Raw genomic sequence first — 24,055 nt, 5'->3', positions numbered from 1 at the left:
AATAGTGGATGGTGGATGAAATAGTGGGTGAGTGGATGAGTGGATGGGTATGTGAGTGGTTGGATGAATAATATCATGGAAGACTGAGTGGAGGGGTGGCTGGATGTAAGGTGGATAAGTGGCTGGGTAAGTAGCTGGACAGGAAGGTGGGTGTGTAGATGAGTGAGTGAATGGGTGGATGAATCGATGCTTGGAGAAAAAGTGGTGGATAAGTGGGTGGACAGGAGGATGGGCAGGTGAATGAGATCACGCATTTATCAGTGGACATTGCTGAATGAATGGATTAATGGGGGATCGGGGGGATCAAAGTGGGGTCTGATGGTAGAGTCAGTGGATGAGTGGGCTGATAGGTGATGAATAACTAGGGTGGGGGGATATGGATGATTTGGGGGTGTAGTTCTACAATTCCGATATTTCGGCATTAATCACAAATATATTCATTCGTTTCATACAAATTACATGAGCTAGTCTTTTTATTCCTGAATATGAAGAACTAAAAGAAACTTTTTAAGAAACAGTCTCACCATTTTCCTGTCATATGCCACTGAGTGATCTGGATGGAAGGCGCCAGTCTCATTTTGTTGCCGACAGATCCACACCACCATCTTATTGATGAGCTCTAGTGGGATGAAGAGGTCACGTTCCCACTCTCCAAACCTCCCTTGATGCAAACTCTTGGCCACAAAGGCTGTTAACCTAAACATGGACAGTAGTATGTGTCAGTTTGGACCAGACAAACAGATGCTTATGACTTAGACCAACAATCCACAGTAACCATGACGCTTGCTGTTTATAATCTGTAGCCATGGTGACCACCCGATTTCCATTGTGGATGCTTCGTACAAACTGTTGGCAATAATCAAAGTTATTAATTTATTGCTAAATCAATACACAACCAATCAAACAAATTACCAAGGCTGACCGCCAGTTCACTTGGTTGTCGACCAAGAATCCCAAGTCACTCCTATAAGGGACCGTTCACAATTTATAGCTAGATGATTTTTATGGAGAGGCATGTACAATGTGAATGACGCCCCCCCCAAAAAAAATTATGCACAAAGTAAGTGACCCCCCTTGCCTTGCATGTCATGTACAAAATCAATTACACCCCCCATGTAACTGTGAATACCTGGATTAGAATTGATCTTCAGTAACCCATGCTTGTCGTAACAGGCGACTAACAGAATCTGGTGGTCAGGCTTGCTGGCTTGGTTGACACATGTCATCGTATACCAACTGCGTAGATTGATGTTCATGCTGTTGATCACTGGATTGTCTGGTCCAGTCTTGATTATTTACAGACCACCACCATATAGCTGAAATATTGCTGAACTAAACTCACTCACTCAAAGTAACTATGACGCTTGCTGTTTATAATCTGTAACCATGGTGACCAATGGAGTTCAATGACCTTTGCATATTCAAAGCTATTACCGATAGTGCGGTGGCTTAGGTACACCCAATCACCCTAGTAACCAAACCTGTGTGAACAGGTGGTCAGGTTTGCTTACTAGGGTGATTGGGTGTACCTAAGCCACCGCACTATCTGTAACAGCTTGGAATATGCAAAGGTCATTGAACTCCTTGCTCCACAGATTTTCCAACTGGTTCAATAGGTACAATGTTATTGTACTGAGTGACTGATATTAGTTCCAGCACGATGTGTATTTCAACACTTAATACATTCACAACAAGTCTATTGTCTGTCTCTATACTCACCACAGACTGGGTGTGTGACTGATATTAGTTCCAGCACGATGTGTATTTCAACACTTAATACTTTCACAACAATTCTATTGTCTGTCTCTATACTCACCACAGACTGGGAGTTGGATCATCTCGGAACATGCGGAATGACCCATCGTCATTCATGTACCCCATCTGTCTCTGTAGAACTGTAATGACACGCAAAGTCTCTCAACATCCCCATCAAACAAACAATCTGATGCTAACTGGCGATTGATGCTGTCAACAATATTCCAGCAATATAATGACAGCCAAATGGGTGGTCAAATCTTGACCGGCCAAACCAGTGGTGGACAGCATGTACCCACTACAAAGGTACAAGGACAGTCAGTTAGGTCATGTTTCTGACGATCTGATTCACAATGACAGCATCTCCATGGAGACTGTTACTGTAAAACCAGTGGTGGACAGCATGAGCATGGACCAACTACGAAGGTACAATCACAGTCAGTTAGGTCACATGTTTTTGATGATCTGATCAACAATGACACCATCTCCAGGGAGACTGTTACGTCAAATACTGTAAGATATTTGGGTGTTTATTGTTTTAAGGTACATTCCAGCTCCTGTTTATAGTCAATCTATTATGAGCAATGTCCAAACCTGCCAGCTACAAGGACCCCAAACTAGCAAGAATAATTTCAGCCAGGGTTGTACTTTGGTGTCACACAGAGAGTGAGTCTGGAACTGATGTTTTACCCTGCTTTTGCAATATTCCAGAAATGCCTTGAAGTGCAAAGTGCTTCACACATCTTACATTTGTGAGGAATCTAGCCTGAGTCTTTGGCATGACAAACAAGCACTTTAACTACTAGGCTATCTATCTCTCATAGCCCCTCACTGACGTAGAAGCAATACAGGACCGACAGCCTTTTCTTACCCAAGACTAATACTTATAAGATTCAGTCCTGCCTACCTATGTTCATGTAGTAGAGAGCTTTCTGGAGAGCCTCTTCACTCAGCTGCTGACTGGCCTTCATGAACCTCAACGTCAGTAGATTGTAGGCAAGTATGAAGGCAATGTTCTCTCCGGTCCCGTACGGACGCCACAAGACGTTCTCAGCATTCAGATAGTCCTCAAAGAACCCAGGAGTTACCACATCACCTATGAGATGGAAAACATATGTACACACTTCAGTATATGTCCCTGAAAAACAAATGTCTCTCAACATCTGATCAAACACACTTTTTTTTATCTTATAAAAATTCTGGTCATCCAACCAATAAAAGTACAAAAGTTGAATAAAAATGTCTCTTAACTAATTTCATTAATCACATTACATGTGGTAGGTTCATATGGAATTCTTAAAATACAAACGCTTCCACACATTTCCAATTTCTCACCTGCCTGTAGTTTCTTTTCAAAATATTACTTCAACTACTGACAGATTTGGAATAAAATATCTGTACACCAAGTTTTGATTCATGAAGACACAGTTTCTGAGCCTAGATCCAAAGTTCTGTATTTCTAGTACCATGGATATCAGGTAAAGACCTGTTTTAACTCGGGCTGCAAGGATTCACAACGATTAGGTTCGATTTGACCTTAGTTTTGATTTTCGATAACCATTATCACTATTTCAATTCAATATTTGAATACCTATTTACATTATTTCCACACAGCCAAAACATAATTTTTCGAGCACTGGTTGATGCCAGGCTAATTATCCAGTGAGAACTGTTGTTTGTAGACATCGCCAGTTGACGATGGATTTCACGCTAAAAAAGCCGACTCTGAGAGTTAAATGAAATATTATGTTTTATTTGTATGAAGAATCAAATTGAAAATGATCGAACTGAGGGCCCAATATTGAATGGAATCGAGGTCTGGTTGAATCGTTGCAGCCCTAGTTTTACCCTTGGGTCGCCTTGTGTTGGCGCTTACCAAAAATACTGAGATGTGCTACTGCTGATTCAGGCACATGCAAGTGTTCTCGCTGCTCTGGCACAACACGCTGTTCTGGCACCGGAACATCAAGGTCAGGGATGATAATGGAGCCATAGGTGATGAGATCAATCAGGTATGGAGTGTGATAATAGTTCCTCACACCATCAGGCTGAAAATTTAACATTTATTATGAAATTTACTACTGGCTTTCATTTGGAAATTGGTGCACCAATCTTCTCTTGTTAAATTATCGTCTTGTTATCTTATCAGTTTTGTTGTTCTCGCATGCTAAACCCATGAGGATCTGGGTTAGAATTGGTCTTCAGCAACCCATGCCTGTCATAAGAGGCTACATGCCTTTCAAAGGTTACTATTAATCATAAACAGGATATGTTCTTACTGTTCATCTCTAGCGCAAGCAGTCCACAGCTGAATACCACAAGTTGACCATGCAATGATGAAGTAATCAGCATCCTAAACATTTCAATATACCCACAACAGTGAGAGCTGAGAACCTGTACAGACAAGACTCCTTGTTTGTCTTCAGTCAGCATTTCTGGTGTCCCAACCGTGATTTTGCTTGAAAATTGCTTAAAGCGGGGGGAAAACAAAACTGCTGACATAGTTACTCACTTATCTATAAGATAGCACCACATACCTGTACATTAACCTTCCTGTACACCTCGTCCCGCTCCATGAAACACGAGGCGCTTACACGGAAAGTGAACTCTCCCTGGATTATCGTTGGCACAATGGGCATGTAGATGTCCTTCGACTCCCCAGGCTCCAACTGCAGGAATTCAAGTCATGTAATCAAAGACTCCATTGTTATCCATGATACAAATTATGGAACTATAGCAATCCTTAAGTTATAACACACAATTACATACCGTGAACACAATTTTTGGCCTAATGCACTTCTGCTCACTTATACAATATGACCTTATTGTAATGCTGCTCTACAGCGTGACTGTAGCAACACTTATGTACATACAATTCTAAGATGCGTTGCTAAAAGATCAAAGGCAACGACAGTTCTTTATATGGCGATAGAATACACTTTGTGAACGATGCCACACTGCATTGACGTCACTACGCTATTCTTGTCTGCCCCCTCGTTATGAAATGTACCCTTGGTAACCGACGTCCAGATGCAGGTTTCATCGCTTCATACAGTCTCCTACAGTAAACTACTCCGTTGCACCTCGTTTCTTGGTTTGCAGTTGCTTCACTCGGCCAACATCACTGGTGGAAAGATTTCATTTACGTTTATTGAAGGATAAAATGTCTCAGTTCGACTCACAATTTAACAGTGACACGGCAACCTTTGCAATGTTTACATTACTAAATTGAACTGGCGCGTGACTAGTCAGCTTCATCTGGATGTACTGATCTAAACTTATATTGGTAGTAGAAATGCGATGTTCATATTGCCATGTATGATTTACACTAACTGAAAATGTAATTAAATGTTTTTAGAAAAGATACTTAACCCAAACGTAAACTGTCCTCAGTGTAGAGGGGCAGACACATCAATAGAACAACGTGTCAATTAGCCTTGAGCGAGGATTGTTAATTTAGGTCACCAACACTGTAGTTTTTCTGTTTGTTTTATGACTTAGATTAAGCGAGTGAGTGAGTGAGTGAGTTTGGGTTTGCGCCGCTTTTAGCAATATTCCAGCAATATCACGGCGGGGGACACCGGAAATGGGCTTAACACATTGTACCCATGTGGGGAATCGAACCCGGGTCTTCGGCGTCACGAGCCAACGCCGTAACCACTAGGCTACCCCACCGCCGCCCACTTAGATTAAGTGTAATTAACCTTAGAAAGTATCAAATTTGGCATGTCATTGTTTGGCCGTATGCACTTCTAATCTCTCGACAATTATACCACATTGCAATGCTACTCTAAAAAGTAACTATAGCAATCTTTATATTCATACAGTTACGTATTCTTATAATGTTCTTAAACATGATTCTACATCAATATTTCATATAGAATTGACATTTCCATGTTTTTGTTTAAGGTAGCTGATTCCACAATTTGAATATGCTTTTATGTTTTGAGTCCAACAATAAACAATCTCCACAATCCCCAACATCATTTAGACAAGCGGAATACTTACAATGACAATGGTCTGATCGTCTCCCTCGTGGGTGGTGGGTTCTTTTGGGATTGGTTTGTAGCGGTCGACAATGCCCATGTCGGTCACCACCACAAACTCATAGTCTGGGCCACCATGCATGGTGACAACCACCTGCAAAGCACAACACTTGATGAACCAGTGTACGTGTGTTACATCCACAAAAATACATAAAGAAGTTAATACCAAACTTCTAAGAATTTATTACAAAAGGCTATCTTTGATTTGGTTTGGTGCACCCAAGATTAAGGGACATGGAATTATTGTCATGAATGCTGTGATTAAGCATGTTTGGTTTGGTGTGATTTGTGCTACAAAGGTAGGGGGATTGGGGATCTGGGAGTTTGGTGGGGGATGTGGGTGTTGGCTGGTTTGGTGCTACAAAGGTAGGGGGATTATAGATGTAGGTGTTTGGTGAAATGTGGTATGTGGGGGTTGGTTGGTTGGTTTGGTGCTACAGAGGTAGGGGGATTGGGGATCTGGGAGTTTGGTGGGGAATGTGGGTGTTGGCTGGGAGTTTGGTGAAATCTGGTATGTGGGGGCTGGTTGGTTGGTTTGGTGCTACAAAGGTAGGGGGATTGGGGATCTGGGAGTTTGGTGAAATCTGGTATGTGGGGGCTGGTTGGTTGGTTTGGTGCTACAAAGGTAGGGGGATTATAGATGTAGGTGTTTGGTGAAATGTGGTATGTGGGATTGGTTGGTTGGTTTGGTGCTACAAAGGTAGGGGGATTGGGGATCTGGGAGTTTGGTGGGGGATGTGGGTGTTGGCTGGGAGTTTGGTGAAATCTGGTATGTGGGGGTCGGTTGGTTGGTTTGGTGCTACAAAGGTAGGGGGATAGGGGATGTAGGAGTTTGGTCAAACCTGGAATGTTGGGGTTGGTTGGTTGGTTTGGTGCTACAAAGGTAGGGGGATTGGGGATGTAGGAGTTTGGTGAGACCTGGTATGTGGGGGTTGGTTGGTTGGTTTGGTGCTACAAAGGTAGGGGGATTGTGGATGTAGGAGTTTGGTCAAACCTGGTATTTGGGGGTTGGTTGGTTTGGTGCTACAAAGGTAGGGGGATTGTGGATGTAGGAGTTTGGTCAAACCTGGAATGTTGGGGTTGGTTGGTTGATTTGGTGATACAAAGGTAGGGGGATTGGGGATGTAGGAGGTTGGTCAAACCTGGTATTTGGGGGTTGGTTGGTTTGGTGCTACAAAGGTAGGGGGTTGTGGATGTAGGAGTTTGGTGAGACCTGGTATGGGGGTTGGTTGGTTGATTTGGTGATACAAAGGTAGGGGGATTGTGGATGTAGGAGTTTGGTCAAACCTGGAATGTTGGGGTTGGTTGGTTGGTTTGGTGCTACAAAGGTAGGGGGATTGTGGAAGTAGGAGTTTGGTGAGACCTGGGATGGGGGTTGGTTGGTTGATTTGGTGCTACAAAGGAAGGGAATTGGGGATGTAGGAGTTTGGTCAAACCTGGAATGTTGGGGTTGGTTGGTTGGTTCTGTGCTACAAAGGTAGGGGGATTGTGGATGTAGAAGTTTGGTCAAACCTGGAATGTTGGGGTTGGTTGGTTGGTTTGGTGCTACAAAGGTAGGGGGATTGTGGAAGTAGGAGTTTGGTCAAACCTGGAATGTTGGGGTTGGTTGGTTGGTTTGGTGCTACAAAGGTAGGGGTTTGAGTCAAACCTTGTGGATGTAGGAGTTTCCCGTGAGACCTGGTATGTAGGAGGTTGGGGGTATAGTTGGTTGGTTTAGTGCTACAAAGGTAGGGGATTGTGGATGTAGCTAGGAGTTTGGTCAAACCTGGAATGTTGGGGTTGGTTGGTTGGTTTGGTGCTACAAAGGTAGGGGTTGTGGAAGTAGGAGTTTGGTCAAACCTGGAATGTTGGGGTTGGTTGGTTGGTTTGGTGCTACAAAGGTAGGGGATTATGGATGTAGCTAGGAATTTGGTCAAACCTGGAATGTTTAGGGTTGGTTGGTGGGTTTGGTGCTACAAAGGTAGGGGGATAGGGGATGTAGGAGGTTGGTCAAACCTGGAATGTTAGGAGTTGCAGTTGGTTGGTTTGGTGCTACAAAGGTAGAGGGGATTGTGGAAGTAGGAGTTTGGTCAAACCTGGAATGTTTAGGGTTGGTTGGTTGGTTTAGTGCTACAAAGGTAGGGGTTGTGGATGTAGGAGGTTGGTGAGACCTGGTATAGGGGTTTAGTTGGTTTGGTGCTACAAAGGTAGAATTGTGGATGTAGGAGGTTGGTCAAACCTGGTATGTAGGGGGTTGGTTGGTTTGGTGCTACACAAAGGTAGGGGGTTGTGGATGTAGGAGTTTGAGTCAAACCTGGAATGTTGGGGTTGGTTGGTTGGTTTAGTGATACAAAGGTAGAGGGATTGGGGATGTAGGAGGTTGAGTCAAACCTGGTATTTGGGGGGTTGGTTGGTTTGGTGCTACAAAGGTAGGGGGGTTGTGGATGTAGGAGTTTGGTGAGACCTGGTATGGGGGTTGGTTGGTTGATTTGGTGATACAAAGGTAGGGGGATTGTGGATGTAGGAGTTTAGTCAAACCTGGAATGTTTAGGGGTTGGTTGGTTGGTTTGGTGCTACAAAGGTAGAGGGGGATTGTGGAAGTAGGAGTTTGGTGAGACCTGGGATGGGGGTTGGTTGGTTGATTTGGTGCTACAAAGGAAGGGGGATTGGGGATGTAGGAGTTTGGTCAAACCTGGAATGTTGGGGTTGGTTGGTTGGTTCTGTGCTACAAAGGTAGAGGGGATTGTGGATGTAGAAGTTTGAGTCAAAACCTGGAATGTTAGGGTTGGTTGGTTGGTTTGGTGCTACAAAGGTAGGAGGGATTGTGGAAGTAGGAGTTTAGTCAAACCTGGAATGTTAGGGTTAGTTGGTTGGTTTGGTGCTACAAAAGGTAGGAGGTTGTGGATGTAGGAGTTTCGTGAGACCTGGTATGGGGGTTGGTTGGTTTGGTGCTACAAGGTAGAGGGATTGTGGATGTAGCTAGGAGTTTAGTCAAACCTGGAATGTTGGGGTTGGTTGGTTGGTTTGGTGCTACAAAGGTAGGGGGGTTGTGGAAGTAGGAGTTTGGTCAAACCTGGAATGTTGTTGGGGTTGGTTGGTTGGTTTAGTGCTACAAAGGTAGAGAGGGATTGTGGATGTAGCTAGAATTTGGTCAAACCTGGAATGTTGGGGTTTGGTTGGTGGGTTTGGTGCTACAAAGGTAGGGGGATAGGGATGTAGGAGGTTGGTCAAACCTGGAATGTTAGGGGTTGGTTGGTTGGTTTGGTGCTACAAAAGGTAGAGGATTGTGGAAGTAGGAGTTTGGTCAAACCTGGAATGTTAGGGGTTGGTTGGTTGGTTTGGTGCTACAAAGGTAGGGGGTTGTGGATGTAGGAGGTTGGTGAGACCTGGTATGGGGTTGGTTGGTTTGGTGCTACAAAGGTAGGGGAATTGTGGATGTAGGAGGTTGAGTCAAACCTGGTATGTGGGGGGTTAGTTGGTTTGGTGCTACAAAAGGTAGGGGAATTGTGGATGTAGGAGTTTGGTCAAACCTGGAATGTTAAGAGTTGGTTGGTTGGTTTGGTGCTACAAAGGTAGGGGTTGTGGATGTAGGGAGTTTGGTGAGACCTGGTATGTAGGGGGTTGGTTTGGTTTGGTGCTACAAAGGTAGGGGGATTGTGGATGTAGCTAGGAGTTTGAAGTCCAAACCTGGAATGTTGGGGTTGGTTGGTTGGTTTGGTGCTACAAAGGTAGGGGGTTGTGGAAGTAGGAGTTTGGTCAAACCTGGAATGTTAGGGTTGGTTGGTTGGTTTAAGTGCTACAAAAGGTAGAGGGATTGTGGATGTAGCTAGGAATTTGGTCAAACCTGGAATGTTGGGGTTGGTTGGTGGGTTTGGTGCTACAAAGGTAGGGGATAGGGGATGTAGGAGGTTAGTCAAACCTGGAATGTTGGGGTTGGTTGGTTGGTTTGGTGCTACAAAGGTAGAGTTGTGGAAGTAGGAGTTTGGTCAAACCTGGAATGTTAGGGAGTTGGTTGGTTGGTTTGGTGCTACAAAGGTAGGGGGTTGTGGATGTAGGAGGTTGGTGAGACCTGGTATGGGGGGTTGGTTGGTTTGGTGCTACAAAGGTAGGGGATTAGTGGATGTAGGAGGAGTGGGTCAAACCTGGTATGTGGGGAGTTGGTTGGTTGGTTTGGTGCTACAAAGGTAGGAATTGTGGATGTAGGAGTTTGAGGTCAAACCTGGTATGTATGTGGGGGTTGGTTGGTTGGTTTGGTGCTACAAAGGTAGGGGAATTATGGATGTAGGAGTTTGGTGGTGAGACCTGGTATGTGGGCGTTGGTTGGTTGGTTTGGTGCTACACAAAGGTAGAGAATTAGGGGATGTAGGAGTTTGAGTGAGACCTGGTATGTGGGTGTTGGTTGGTTGGTTTGGTGCTACAAAGGTAGAGTTGGGGATGTAGGAGGTTAGGTCAAACCTGGAATGTTTAGGGGTTAGTTGGTTTGGTGCTACAAAGGTAGAGAGGATTGTGGAAGTAGGAGTTTAGTCAAACCTGGAATGTTAGGGTTAGTTGGTTGGTTTGGTGCTACAAAAGGTAGAGTTAAGGGATGTAGGAGGTTAGTCAAACCTGAGTATGTGGGGAGTTGGTTGGATTGGTGCTACAAAGGTAGGGGTTGTGGATGTAGGAGTTTGGTGAGACCTGGTATGGGGTTGGTTGGTTGATTTGGTGCTACAAAGGTAGAGGATTAGGTATGTATAGGAGGTTGAAGGTGAGACCTGGTATGTGTGGGTTGGTTGGTTGGTTCAGTGCTACAAAGGTAGAGAGTTAGGGATGTAGGAGTTTAGTCAAACCTTGAATGTTGAGGGATTGGTTGGTTGGTTTGAGTGCTACAAAGGTAGAGGGATTGTGGAAGTAGGAGTTTGAGTCAAACCTGGAATGTTAGGAGTTAGTCCAGTTGGTTTGGTGCTACAAAGGTAGGGGGTTGTGGATGTAGGAGGAGTTGGAGAGACCTGGTATGGGGGTTGGTTGGTTTAGTGCTACAAAAGGTAGAGAGATTGTGGATGTAGCTAGGAGTTTAGTCAAACCTGGAATGTTGGAGGGTTGGTTGGATTTGGTTTGGTGCTACAAAGGTAGAGGTTATGTGGAAGTAGGAGTTTAGTCAAACCACCTGGAATGTTAGGGTTGGTTGGGTTGGTTTGGTGCTACAAAGGTAGAGGGATTGTGGATGTAGCTAGGAGTTTGGTCAAACCTGGAATGTTAGGGGTTGGTTGGTTGGTTTGGTGCTACAAAGGTAGGGGAATTGTGGATGTAGCTAGGAGTTTAGTCAAACCTGGAATGTTGGGGTTGGTTGGTTGGTTTGGTGCTACAAAGGTAGGGGGATTGTGGAAGTAGGAGTTTGGTCAAACCTGGAATGTTGGGGTTGGTTGGTTGGTTGGTTTAGTGCTACAAAAGGTAGGGGTTGTGGATGTAGGAGGTTGGTGAGACCTGGTATGGGGGTTGAGTTGGTTTAGTGATACAAAAGGTAGGGGGTGTATGGATGTAGGAGGTTTGGTCAAAACCTGGTATGTGCAAAGGATTGGATTTGGTTTGGTGCTACAAAGGTAGGGGATTGGGTATGTAGGAGGTTGGTGAGACCTGGTATGTGTGGGTTGGTTGGTTGGTTCGGTGCTACAAAGGTAGGGGGATTGGGGATGTAGGAGTTTGGTCAAACCTGGAATGTTGAGGTTGGTTGGTTGGTTTGGTGCTACAAAGGTAGGGGGATTGTGGAAGTAGGAGTTTGGTCAAACCTGGAATGTTGGGGTTGGTTGGTTGGTTTGGTGCTACAAAGGTAGGGGGATTGGGGATGTAGGAGGTTGGTCAAACCTGGTATGTGGGGGTTGGTTGGATTGGTGCTACAAAGGTAGGGGGGTTGTGGATGTAGGAGTTTGGTGAGACCTGGTATGGGGGTTGGTTGGTTGATTTGGTGCTACAAAGGTAGGGGGATTGGGTATGTAGGAGGTTGGTGAGACCTGGTATGTGTGGGTTGGTTGGTTGGTTCGGTGCTACAAAGGTAGGGGGATTGGGGATGTAGGAGTTTGGTCAAACCTTGAATGTTGAGGTTGGTTGGTTGGTTTGGTGCTACAAAGGTAGGGGGATTGTGGAAGTAGGAGTTTGGTCAAACCTGGAATGTTGGGGTTGGTCGGTTGGTTTGGTGCTACAAAGGTAGGGGGGTTGTGGATGTAGGAGGTTGGAGAGACCTGGTATGGGGTTGGTTGGTTTGGTGCTACAAGGTAGAGGGGATTGTGGATGTAGCTAGGAGTTTGGTCAAACCTGGAATGTTAGGGTTGGTTGGTTGGTTTGGTGCTACAAAGGTAGAGGGGGATTGTGGAAGTAGGAGTTTGAGTCAAACCTGGAATGTTGGGGTTGGTTGGTTTGGTTTGGTGCTACAAAGGTAGGGGATTGTGGATGTAGCTAGGAGTTTGGTCAAACCTGGAATGTTGGGGTTGTTGGTTGGTTGGTTTGGTGCTACAAAGGTAGAGGGGATTGTGGATGTAGCTAGGAGTTTGGTCAAACCTGGAATGTTGGGGTTGGTTGGTTGGTTTGGTGCTACAAAGGTAGAGGATTGTGGAAGTAGGAGTTTGGTCAAACCTGGAATGTTAGGGGTTGGTTGGTTGGTTGGTTTGGTGCTACAAAGGTAGGGGGTTGTGGATGTAGGAGGTTGGTGAGACCTGGTATGGGGGTTGGTTGGTTTGGTGATACAAAAGGTAGAGGGAATTGTGGATGTAGGAGGTTGGTCAAACCTGGTATGTGCGAGTTAGTTGGTTTGGTGCTACAAAGGTAGGGGGATTGGGTATGTAGGAGGTTGGTGAGACCTGGTATGTGTGGGTTGGTTGGTTGGTTCAGTGCTACAAAAGGTAGAGGGTTGGGGATGTAGGAGTTTGGAGTCAAACCTGGAATGTTGAGAGGTTGGTTGGTTGGTTTGGTGCTACAAAGGTAGAGGGGATTGTGGAAGTAGGAGTTTAGGTCAAACCTGGAATGTTGGGGTTAGTCAGTTGGTTTGGTGCTACAAGGTAGGGGTTGTGGATGTAGGAGGTTGGAGAGACCTGGTATGGGGGTTGGTTGGTTTGGTGCTACAAAGGTAGAGTTGTGGATGTAGCTAGGAGTTTGGTCAAACCTGGAATGTTGGGGTTGGTTGGTTGGTTTAGTGCTACAAAGGTAGAGGGGGATTGTGGAAGTAGGAGTTTGGTCAAACCTGGAATGTTTAGGGTTGGTTGGTTGGTTTGGTGCTACAAAGGTAGAGGGGGATTGTGGATGTAGCTAGGAGTTTGGTCAAACCTGGAATGTTAGGGGTCAGTTGGTTGGTTTGGTGCTACAAAGGTAGAGGGGATTGTGGATGTAGCTAGGAGTTTGAGTCAAACCTGGAATGTTGGGAGTTGGTTGGTTGGTTTGGTGCTACAAAGGTAGAGAGGATTGTGGGAAGTAGGAGTTTAGTCAAACCTGGAATGTTGGGGTTGGTTGGTTGGTTGGTTTGGTGCTACAAAGGTAGGGGGTTGTGGATGTAGGAGGTTGGTGAGACCTGGTATGGGGGTTAGTTGGTTTGGTGATATACAAAGGTAGAATTATGGATGTAGGAGGTTGGTCAAACCTGGTATGTGCAAGTTGGTTGGTTTGGTGCTACAAAAGGTAGGGGAATTGTGGATGTAGGAGGTTAGGTCAAACCTGGTATGTGGGGAGTTGGTTGGTTGGTTTGGTGCTACAAAGGTAGGAGAATTAGGGATGTAGGCGTTTGGTGAGACCTGGTATGTGGCGTTGGTTGGTTGGTTTGGTGCTACAAAAGGTAGGGGGATTAGGGATGTAGGAGTTTGGTGAGACCTGGTATGTGGGTGTTGGTTGGTTGGTTTGGTGCTACAAAGGTAGAGGGGATTAGGGATGTAGGAGGTTGGTGAGACCTGGTATGTGGGGGTTGGTTGGTTTGGTGCTACAAAGGTAGGGGGTTGTGGATGTAGGAGGTTTGTGAGACCTGGTATGGGGTTAGTTGGTTTGGTGATACAAAGGTAGAAATTGTGGATGTAGGAGGAGTTGGTCAAACCTGGTATGTGCGAGTTGGTTGGTTTGGTGCTACAAAGGTAGGGGAATTGTGGATGTAGGAGGTTAGGGTCAAACCTGGTATGTTTAGGGTTGGTTGGTTGGTTTGGTGCTACAAAGGTAGGGGGGATTGTGGAAGTAGGAGTTTGAGTCAAACCTGGAATGTTAGGGTTGGTTGGTTGGTTGGTTTGGTGCTACAAAGGTAGGGGTTGTGGATGTAGGAGGTTGGTGAGACCTGGTATGGGGAGTTGGGTTTGGTTTGGTGATACAAAGGTAGGGGAATTGTGGATGTAGGAGGTTGGTCAAACCTGGTATGTGCAAGTTAGTTGGTTTAGTGCTACAAAGGTAGAGGATTGGGTATGTAGGAGGTTGGTGAGACCTGGTATGTGTGGGGTTGGTTGGTTGGTTCAGTGCTACAAAAAGGTAGAAGTTAGGGATGTAGGAGTTTGGTCAAACCTGGAATGTTGAGGGTTGGTTGGTTGGTTTGGTGCTACAAAGGTAGGGGAATTGTGGAAGTAGGAGTTTAGTCAAACCTGGAATGTTAGGGGGTTGGTTGGTTGGTTTAGTGCTACAAAGGTAGAGGGATTAGGGATGTAGGAGGTTGGTCAAACCTGGTATGTGGGGAGTTGGTTGGATTGGTGCTACAAAGGTAGGGGGTTGTGGATGTAGGAGTTTGGTGAGACCTGGTATGGGGGTTGGTTGGTTGATTTGAGTGCTACAAAGGTAGGGGGGATTAGGGTATGTAGGAGGTTGGTGAGACCTGGTATGTGTGGGTTGGTTGGTTGGTTCAGTGCTACAAAGGTAGGGGGATTAGGGATGTAGGAGTTTGGTCAAACCTTGAATGTTGAGGTTGGTTGGTTGGTTTTGGTGCTACAAAGGTAGAGGGGATTGTGGAAGTAGGAGTTTGGTCAAACCCTGGAATGTTAGGGTTGGTCAGTTGGTTTGGTGCTACAAAGGTAGGGGGTTGTGGATGTAGGAGGTTGGAGAGACCTGGTATAGGGGTTGGTTGGTTTGGTGCTACAAAGGTAGGGGATTGTGGATGTAGCTAGGAGTTTGGTCAAACCTGGAATGTTGGGGTTGGTTGGTTGGTTTGGTGCTACAAAGGTAGGGGGGATTGTGGAAGTAGGAGTTTGGTCAAACCTGGAATGTTAGGGTTGGTTGGTTGGTTTGGTGCTACAAAGGTAGATTATGGATGTAGCTAGGAGTTTGGTCAAACCTGGAATGTTAGGGTTGGTTGGTTTGGTTTGGTGCTACAAAAGGTAGGGGGATTGTGGATGTAGCTAGGAGTTTGGTCAAACCTGGAATGTTAGGGGTTGGTTGGTTGGTTTGGTGCTACAAAAGGTAGAGGGATTGTGGAAGTAGGAGTTTGGTCAAACCTGGAATGTTGGGGGGTTGGTTGGTTGGTTGGTTTGGTGCTACAAAGGTAGGGGGTTGTGGATGTAGGAGGTTGGTGAGACCTGGTATGGGGTTGGTTGGTTTGGTGATACAAAGGTAGGGGTTGTGGATGTAGGGAGGTTGGTCAAACCCTGGTATGTGCAGGGAGTTGGTTGGTTTGGTGCTACAAGGTAGGGGATTGGGTATGTAGGAGGTTGGTGAGACCTGGTATGTGTGGGTTGGTTGGTTGGTTCAGTGCTACAAAGGTAGAGGGATTGGGGATGTAGGAGTTTGGTCAAACCTGGAATGTTGAGGTTGGTTGGTTGGTTTGGTGCTACAAAAAGGTAGGGGATTGTGGAAGTAGGAGTTTGGTCAAACCTGGAATGTTAGGGGTTGGTCAGTTGGTTTGGTGCTACAAAGGTAGGGGGGTTGTGGATGTAGGAGGTTGGAGAGACCTGGTATGGGGGTTGGTTGGTTTGGTGCTACAAAGGTAGGGGGATTGTGGATGTAGCTAGGAGTTTGGTCAAACCTGGAATGTTGGGGTTGGTTGGTTGGTTTGGTGCTACAAAGGTAGAGAGGGATTGTGGAAGTAGGAGTTTGGTCAAACCTGGAATGTTGGGGTTGGTTGGTTGGTTTGGTGCTACAAAGGTAGGGGGATTGTGGATGTAGCTAGGAGTTTGGTCAAACCTGGAATGTTAGGGGTCAGTTGGTTGGTTTGGTGCTACAAAGGTAGAGGGATTGTGGATGTAGCTAGGAGTTTGGTCAAACCTGGAATGTTTAGGGTTGGTTGGTTGGTTTGGTGCTACAAGGTAGGGGATTGTGGAAGTAGGAGTTTAGTCAAACCTGGAATGTTGGGGTTGGTTGGTTGGTTGGTTTAGTGCTACAAAAGGTAGGGGGTTGTGGATGTAGGAGGTTGGTGAGACCTGGTATGGGGGTTAGTTGGTTTAGTGATACAAAGGTAGGGGAATTGTGGATGTAGGAGGTTGGTCAAACCTGGTATGTGCACCCAAGTTGGTTGGTTTAGTGCTACAAAGGTAGGGAATTGTGGATGTAGGAGGTTGGTCAAACCTGGTATGTGGGGGTTGGTTGGTTGGTTTGGTGCTACAAAAGGTAGGGGATTAGGGATGTAGGCGTTTGGTGAGACCTGGTATGTGGGCGTTGGTTGGTTGGTTTGGTGCTACAAAGGTAGGGGAATTAGAGGGATGTAGGAGTTTGGTGAGACCTGGTATGTGGGTGTTGGTTGGTTGGTTTGGTGCTACAAAGGTAGGGGGATTGGGGATGTAGCTAGGAGTTTGGTCAAACCTGGAATGTTGGGGTTGGTTGGTTGGTTTGGTGCTACAAAGGTAGGGGGATTGTGGAAGTAGGAGTTTGGTCAAACCTGGAATGTTGGGGTTGGTTGGTTGGTTGGTTTGGTGCTACAAAGGTAGGGGGGTTGTGGATGTAGGAGGTTGGTGAGACCTGGTATGGGGGTTGGTTGGTTTGGTGATACAAAGGTAGGGGAATTGTGGATGTAGGAGGTTGGTCAAACCTGGTATGTGCGAGTTGGTTGGTTTGGTGCTACAAAGGTAGGGGGATTGGGTATGTAGGAGGTTGGTGAGACCTGGTATGTGTGGGTTGGTTGGTTGGTTCGGTGCTACAAAGGTAGGGGGATTGGGGATGTAGGAGTTTGGTCAAACCTGGAATGTTGAGGTTGGTTGGTTGGTTTGGTGCTACAAAGGTAGGGGGATTGTGGAAGTAGGAGTTTGGTCAAACCTGGAATGTTGGGGTTGGTCGGTTGGTTTGGTGCTACAAAGGTAGGGGGGTTGTGGATGTAGGAGGTTGGAGAGACCTGGTATGGGGGTTGGTTGGTTTGGTGCTACAAAGGTAGGGGGATTGTGGATGTAGCTAGGAGTTTGGTCAAACCTGGAATGTTGGGGTTGGTTGGTTGGTTTGGTGCTACAAAGGTAGGGGGATTGTGGAAGTAGGAGTTTGGTCAAACCTGGAATGTTGGGGTTGGTTGGTTGGTTTGGTGCTACAAAGGTAGGGGGATTGTGGATGTAGCTAGGAGTTTGGTCAAACCTGGAATGTTGGGGGTCGGTTGGTTGGTTTGGTGCTACAAAGGTAGGGGGATTGTGGATGTAGCTAGGAGTTTGGTCAAACCTGGAATGTTGGGGTTGGTTGGTTGGTTTGGTGCTACAAAGGTAGGGGGATTGTGGAAGTAGGAGTTTGGTCAAACCTGGAATGTTGGGGTTGGTTGGTTGGTTGGTTTGGTGCTACAAAGGTAGGGGGGTTGTGGATGTAGGAGGTTGGTGAGACCTGGTATGGGGGTTGGTTGGTTTGGTGATACAAAGGTAGGGGAATTGTGGATGTAGGAGGTTGGTCAAACCTGGTATGTGCGAGGTTGGTTGGTTTGGTGCTACAAAGGTAGGGGAATTGTGGATGTAGGAGGTTGGTCAAACCTGGTATGTGGGGGTTGGTTGGTTGGTTTGGTGCTACAAAGGTAGGGGAATTGGGGATGTAGGCGTTTGGTGAGACCTGGTATGTGGGCGTTGGTTGGTTGGTTTGGTGCTACAAAGGTAGGGGAATTGGGGATGTAGGAGTTTGGTGAGACCTGGTATGTGGGTGTTGGTTGGTTGGTTTGGTGCTACAAAGGTAGGGGGATTGGGGATGTAGGAGGTTGGTGAGACCTGGTATGTGGGGGTTGGTTGGTTGGTTTGGTGCTACAAAGGTAGGGGGGTTGTGGATGTAGGAGGTTGGTGAGACCTGGTATGGGGGTTGGTTGGTTTGGTGATACAAAGGTAGGGGAATTGTGGATGTAGGAGGTTGGTCAAACCTGGTATGTGCGAGTTGGTTGGTTTGGTGCTACAAAAGGTAGGGGAATTGTGGATGTAGGAGGTTGGTCAAACCTGGTATGTTAGGGGAGTTAGTTGGTTGGTTGGTTTGGTGCTACAAAGGTAGGGGAATTGGGGATGTAGGAGTTTGGTGAGACCTGGTATGTGGGCGTTGGTTGGTTGGTTTGGTGCTACAAAGGTAGGGGTTGGGGATGTAGGAGTTTGGTGAGACCTGGTATGTGGGGGTTGGTTGGTTGGTTTGGTGCTACAAAGGTAGGGGATTGGGGATGTAGGAGGTTGGTGAGACCTGGTATGTGGGGGTTGGTTGGTTTGGTGCTACAAAGGTAGGGGATTAGGGGGATGTAGGAGTTTGGTGAAATCTGGTATGTGGGGGTTGGTTGGTTGTTTTGGTGCTACAAAGGGAAGGGGATTGGGGATGTAGGAGGTTGGTCAAACCTGGTATGTGGGGGTTGGTTGGTTGGTTTGGTGCTACAAAGGTAGGGGGTTAGGGATGTAGGAGTTTGGTGATACCTGGTATGTGGGGGTTGGTTGGTTTTGGTGCTACAAAGGTAGGGGGATAGGGGATGTAGGAGGTTGGTGAGACCTGGTATGTGGGGGTTGGTTGGTTGGTTTGGTGCTACAAAGGTAGAGGGGATTAGGGGATGTAGGAGTTTGGCAGAAATCTGGTATGTGGGGGTTGGTTGGTTGGTGTGGTGCTACAAAGGGAAGGGGATTGGGGATGTAGGAGGTTGGTCAAACCTGTTATGTGGGGGTTGGTTGGTTGGTTTTGTGCTACAAAGGTAGGGGGATTGGGGATGTAGGAGTTTGGTGAGACCTGGTATGTGGAGGTTGGTTGGTTGGTTTGGTGCTACAAAGGTAGGGGGATTGGGGATGTAGGAGTTTGGTGAGACCTGGTATGTGGGCAGGTTGGTTGGTTGGTTTGGTGCTACAAAGGTAGGGGAATTGTGGATGTAGGAGTTTGGTGAAATCTGGTATGTGGGGGTTGTGGAATGTGGGTGTTGGTTGGTTTGGGACTATCTGGCTCAAGGTTCTTGAGAGGCAAAAAGGCAAATATTGTGGATGACAATGCCTTCTTTATTGTATGTCACAACGTTTCTGGGCTATTGCTTGCACCTTCGTCAGGTGAATTGTAACAAACAAGATACATCAATGAGTATGTATACTGAATGTACAAAAAGCCAGTGTTGCATGTATATACAATAAATTGGATAAGAAACGGGAGATGAAAGAGTTAGATACACAAGGGTTTGTTCAAGTGATTAGCAGATGTGGATAGAAGCCATTAATGGAAGTCAGTTGGTCATTACTGGCTTCTATCAAGTCAAGTCATCAAGTCTGAACCCGACAATCAAGTGATCATTAGCATAAGCATCAATCTACGCAGTTGGGATACAATGACCTGTGTCAACCAAGCCAGCAAACTGACCACCTGATCCCATTAGTCACCTCTTAGGACAAGCATGGGTTTTTGAAGACCAATTCTAACTCAGATCTTCACAGGTCCTGGCTCAAGGTAGACAACTGCAGTATCCAGGTAGAAACTGTGGCCTTAACGATGGCTGAGTTTGTATAATGGTTGACAACAAAGACATCTTACAGACAGGATGACTGCGTGTCAGCGCACTACACTGAAGCAAATGCTGCTCATACCTAATTTGGAAAGGGAATAAGTGGACCTATTTCACTCAAAACATTATCCTACGGAAAGAGCTTCCACTGACCTCAATGTAGTCATCATTGTACCAGTAGTTGAAGACAGTGACTCTCACTCCAATCTGCTCTCCTCTCACAATGGTTTCAGGTGCTTCTACTTGGATGTACATGTAACGGGCAGCATCATACTGAAAAGAGACACCATGGACCATCAGAAGGAAAATAAATTTTTACTTGACATCAAAATCATGGCTTCCAGCAAGAGTTGGGACAAATATTTAAACTTGGTTCTAATGTTTTCAATGATTAAATATATTCATTGGTAGGTTACATATAACCAAAGACAATACAGATCTTTATGAACAGTTCAAGTAAATCTTAAAAGTTATCTCCCATGCTCCATGGTTCAGAAGTAATCTCCCTTGCTTCAAGGCTACCCACCAGGACTGGTCTCTGCATGATTCCAAGACCAAGTTCTCTGCTCACGGACAGGCCATTGATCACCCACGAGAGAGGGTACTTAGGAACATCCACACGGAAATCTACACGTCCGTCAGGTCTGGAGAGGAGCAATGTTTGATCATATATTTAAGTTTACTATTAATTCATATTTATATCTTACTAAGACCATTCAACACTGTCCAGTGAACATGAAAAATACCAGCTTGTTACTTCTCCAAATACAATTTGCTTTCACAGTTTACCAGATGATTTTTTAACGTCAGGAGCATGTTCGCCTGGAATTAGCTGAAAAGGAGTACAGCCCTAAAAAATACAATGTTTACTCAAATATTTAAGTTTACAATTCACACCATATTGATATGTTGCTGAGACTATCTCTAAATCGTCCTCTGAGTATGAACTGAAATAGATTAACTTTTCACTTCTCAATTGCTTTAATATGCAACTTAAGCAAATTAAGACTAAAAACAGTGAAATCTGAATTATGCATAGAACAAAAAAAGAAACGAAGAAATTCAAGTGTGTTTATACTCAGGTATATAATCACTTCTACTTACTTAACAAAGATTTCCTGCCAAGCCCAGGAACTGTTGTCATAGAAACGCATAATTCTGCTCACTCTATTCATGGCAGATGCATGCCATACTTGATTATCTTCGTATGTGCCTTCAAAACCAATGTGTAAATTGTCATGCAAATTATACATCAAGGTTATGACCAAATTATCTGCTTGAAACAGATGATAACAAGTGTGTGATCATTGTTACTATTTCAAACACAGGCCCCAATTTCTACACCTGCAGACAACATGTGTCTGATCATGCAAATTACCTGTCTTTTTAATCACCAAATTCTCTGCTTTGAACAGATGACAACACGTGTCTGATCATCCTTACTATTTCAAATACAACCAGCACTTTGGGAATTTGGTCATCAGACCTTGTAATGTGCATATTAAAGATAAGTACACACATATAATGTTGCAATACAAATAAAATTAAAATAACAGGTGTATATATTCAATATATTTAATTTTGAGCATCTTGACTGTATGAAACATCTCAGTATCATAAGCTGTTGAGTAGTATACTAGATATATAAATTTATAAGGATGTACTTCTCATGCAGTGTTTTATACTGGAGAATATACACAAACAGTATTATCTCCATGGGTTTGTAACATTGTGAAGTAAAGATGACTTACATCCCTGAACTTGGGACACAGATTATCTCCATGGGTTTGTAACATTGTGAAGTAATGATGACTTACATCCCTGAACTTGGGACACAGATTATCTCCATGGGTTTGTAACATTGTGAAGTAAAGATGACTTACATCCCTGAACTTGGGACACAGGTTATCTCCTTGGGTTTGTAACATTCTGAAGTAAAGATGACTTACATCCCTGCTCATCCGCACCGTCAGGACAAGTGAAGACTTTATCGCATATTTGCTCCCTCGTGTAACAGGAGTCTACAGTATAACAGGGGAACTGACCCTGCTCCTCACAGGATTGTACATCTGAGGACAGATAAACAGACGGCAGTCAGTGAGTGAGTGATACAGGTTTTAAGCTCGTTATATTGTATTTGTAAAAGCAGACATTAATTTGCTGATATTCCATGCCACTCTGGATCCTATTTACTTACTGTTAAGCCTTCCAACATCTGCATCTGTCAGTATGAGGAGGCCAGACGTCTGAAACACGGACAAGGATCATTTAACTAAAACTTATTAAAGAATGACATGGAGTTGTGACAATGTTACTTCTATTTAGCTTGTCAGACATTTGTCACTTTGGTGAGACCTACAAGCACCAGAGAGGTGCCACAGACGGGGAGTTCTACATGTGCTGATTCGAGGAGTTTCTAAAGCAATCTGTCTGAATAATTCTGTACACGTGTTACAGTCTACCATGACAGAGGACAGATTCTGCTGCACTTGAAATAGATAGACCCATCCCACAATGTAAGTTTAATGGAGGAAACACCAATGGATCACTGGTGAAGTGTCCTCTGTACAACAGTGATCACCTTGAATGTTGTGTTGGTGTCTATGCCGTAGTCGGAGGCATGGAAGAACTTGTACTCATACTCTGTGTCGCTGATTCTCCACAGATGGCGGTAGCTGCCATTGGCTGGCTGGTCATAAGTCCCCAGCTCATCGATCAGCTGAACAAAATCAAAACAATCCCAATATCAGATGTTTTCAGGTTTACTCAAGCCTTACATATTGTCAGCATCATTGCAGCCTTTCACACAATAACTGACCAAGTCTGTGAGAGATAAATCAGTGGTCGACATCATGAGCACCAATTCTCATCATCGGCCAGGCCACATTCTCCAACAACCTGAACATAAGTACCAGCGAATGGGGACCACATGGAGATATCTTGCAGGGAGGACCACATGGAGATATCTTGCAGGGAGGACAACATGGAGGACCACAGTTTCAGAAATATAATATCTTTACTTAATGGTGGTCAGCATCAGTGCCTTAAGCTGTCATTGTCCCATAATGGCGTGGATCATAAATATTGATCACTGGCTTGTCAAGTCCAAACTCAATCATTTACATGTCACTTTAAATGACAGAGTCATGTGGCAGACAAACAGTGAAAATATATTTCACTAAACTCTGGAAAATCAATAGCTCAATATCATTGTTCATAATTTCCTGTACTACATAAGTTTTTTTTCACTGATGCCGTCATCCATTCCCCGATTGTACAAGTCCACGGGCACGCCTGCGAAGGCAACATATGAGCCAGGGTCGGCCCAGGCATTAAACTCAATAGTGTCACGGCTGAAGTCCTTGCCTCGGTTGATTTCTAGTGTGACCTGAAAACATGAGAGATGGGGAATGAGTGGGAAATGGGAGTAAAAAATATGTGTTTGTCAATTTTAGCTGATCATTTGGGGCTGGAAATGAAAGTTGAACTAGAGAGCAATACATTTAGGTTAATATATTAAGAGAGCACTATAAGTTGGGGAGCAGTATATTCATTTTAAACCAGAATACTAATTATGAAAGTTATCAAAACAGTAGTATATGAAAGTTCAATTAGGGAGGAGTATATTCAAGTTAAACTAGACAGCAGCATATTTATGTTAAACTATAAACATGTATATTCAGGTAAAACAAGAGAGTAGTGTTTTCAAGTTGAACCAGAGAGTTGTATATTCTTGTTACACTAGAGTAGAGTATTCAAGTAAAACAGAAAGCAGTATATTCATGTTAAACTATAGAGTAGTATGTTCAAGATAAATGGTAGAGCAGTATATTTGTGTTTACCAAGAGAGCAGTGTGTTCAGGTTAAACTAGGAAACGGTATATTCAAGTTAACTGTACTGTACTTAAGACTAAGAGAACTGTACTTCACTAGAAATGGATATGATCCCACAACTCACTAGTCAGAGGTCTTATGCTGAAATAACAAACAACTTGTGACATTTGAAGAGAATTCTGAACATGCTGACGTCTGAGTTGCATTGTCATCCTACCTACATAATAACATAGTACCCTGTGACCTTGTCCTTGAAGCCTTCCAGCCAATGAAGACATACCAAGGTACCCTGTGACCTCTTGTCCTTGAAACCTTCCAGGCAATGAAGACATACCAAGGTAAACTGTGACCTTGTCCTTGAAGCCTCCCAGCCAATGAAGACATAACAAGGTACTCTGTGACCTCTTGTCCTTGAAACCTCCCAGGCAATGAAGACATACCAAGGTACGCTGTGGTCTCTTGTCCTTGAAGCCTTCCAGCCAATGAAGACATACCAAGGTAATCTGTGACCTCTTGTCCTTGAAACCTTCCAGACCATGAAGACATACCAAGGTATCCTGTGACCTCTTGTCCTTGAAACCTTCCAGACAAGGAAGACATACCAAGGTACCCTGTGACCTCTTGT

At 44.9% G+C, this 24,055-nt stretch overlaps 1 protein-coding gene across 1 annotated transcript in view; it reads right to left on the bottom strand.

Moving 5' to 3' along the window:
- Positions 1-24,055, bottom strand: part of LOC124254315 (C3 and PZP-like alpha-2-macroglobulin domain-containing protein 8) — a 55,503-nt gene that overhangs the window by 15,724 nt on the left and 15,724 nt on the right. Inside the window, 13 exon segments of the mRNA XM_046688235.1 lie at positions 525-696; positions 1,817-1,895; positions 2,663-2,851; positions 3,632-3,803; positions 4,293-4,424; positions 5,764-5,895; positions 19,750-19,869; positions 20,123-20,240; positions 20,701-20,809; positions 21,546-21,665; positions 21,794-21,842; positions 22,178-22,319; positions 22,839-22,984. Coding sequence (XP_046544191.1) covers positions 525-696; positions 1,817-1,895; positions 2,663-2,851; positions 3,632-3,803; positions 4,293-4,424; positions 5,764-5,895; positions 19,750-19,869; positions 20,123-20,240; positions 20,701-20,809; positions 21,546-21,665; positions 21,794-21,842; positions 22,178-22,319; positions 22,839-22,984 — 1,680 coding nt within the window.

Source organism: Haliotis rubra, unplaced genomic scaffold (genome assembly GCF_003918875.1).
Source record: "Haliotis rubra isolate DU_JTF1 unplaced genomic scaffold, ASM391887v1 Scf57, whole genome shotgun sequence".
NCBI classification, from domain to species: Eukaryota; Metazoa; Mollusca; class Gastropoda; order Lepetellida; family Haliotidae; genus Haliotis; species Haliotis rubra.
The sequence above is the reverse complement of the archived record's forward strand: the minus strand, read 5'-3'. Positions and strand labels throughout refer to the sequence as shown.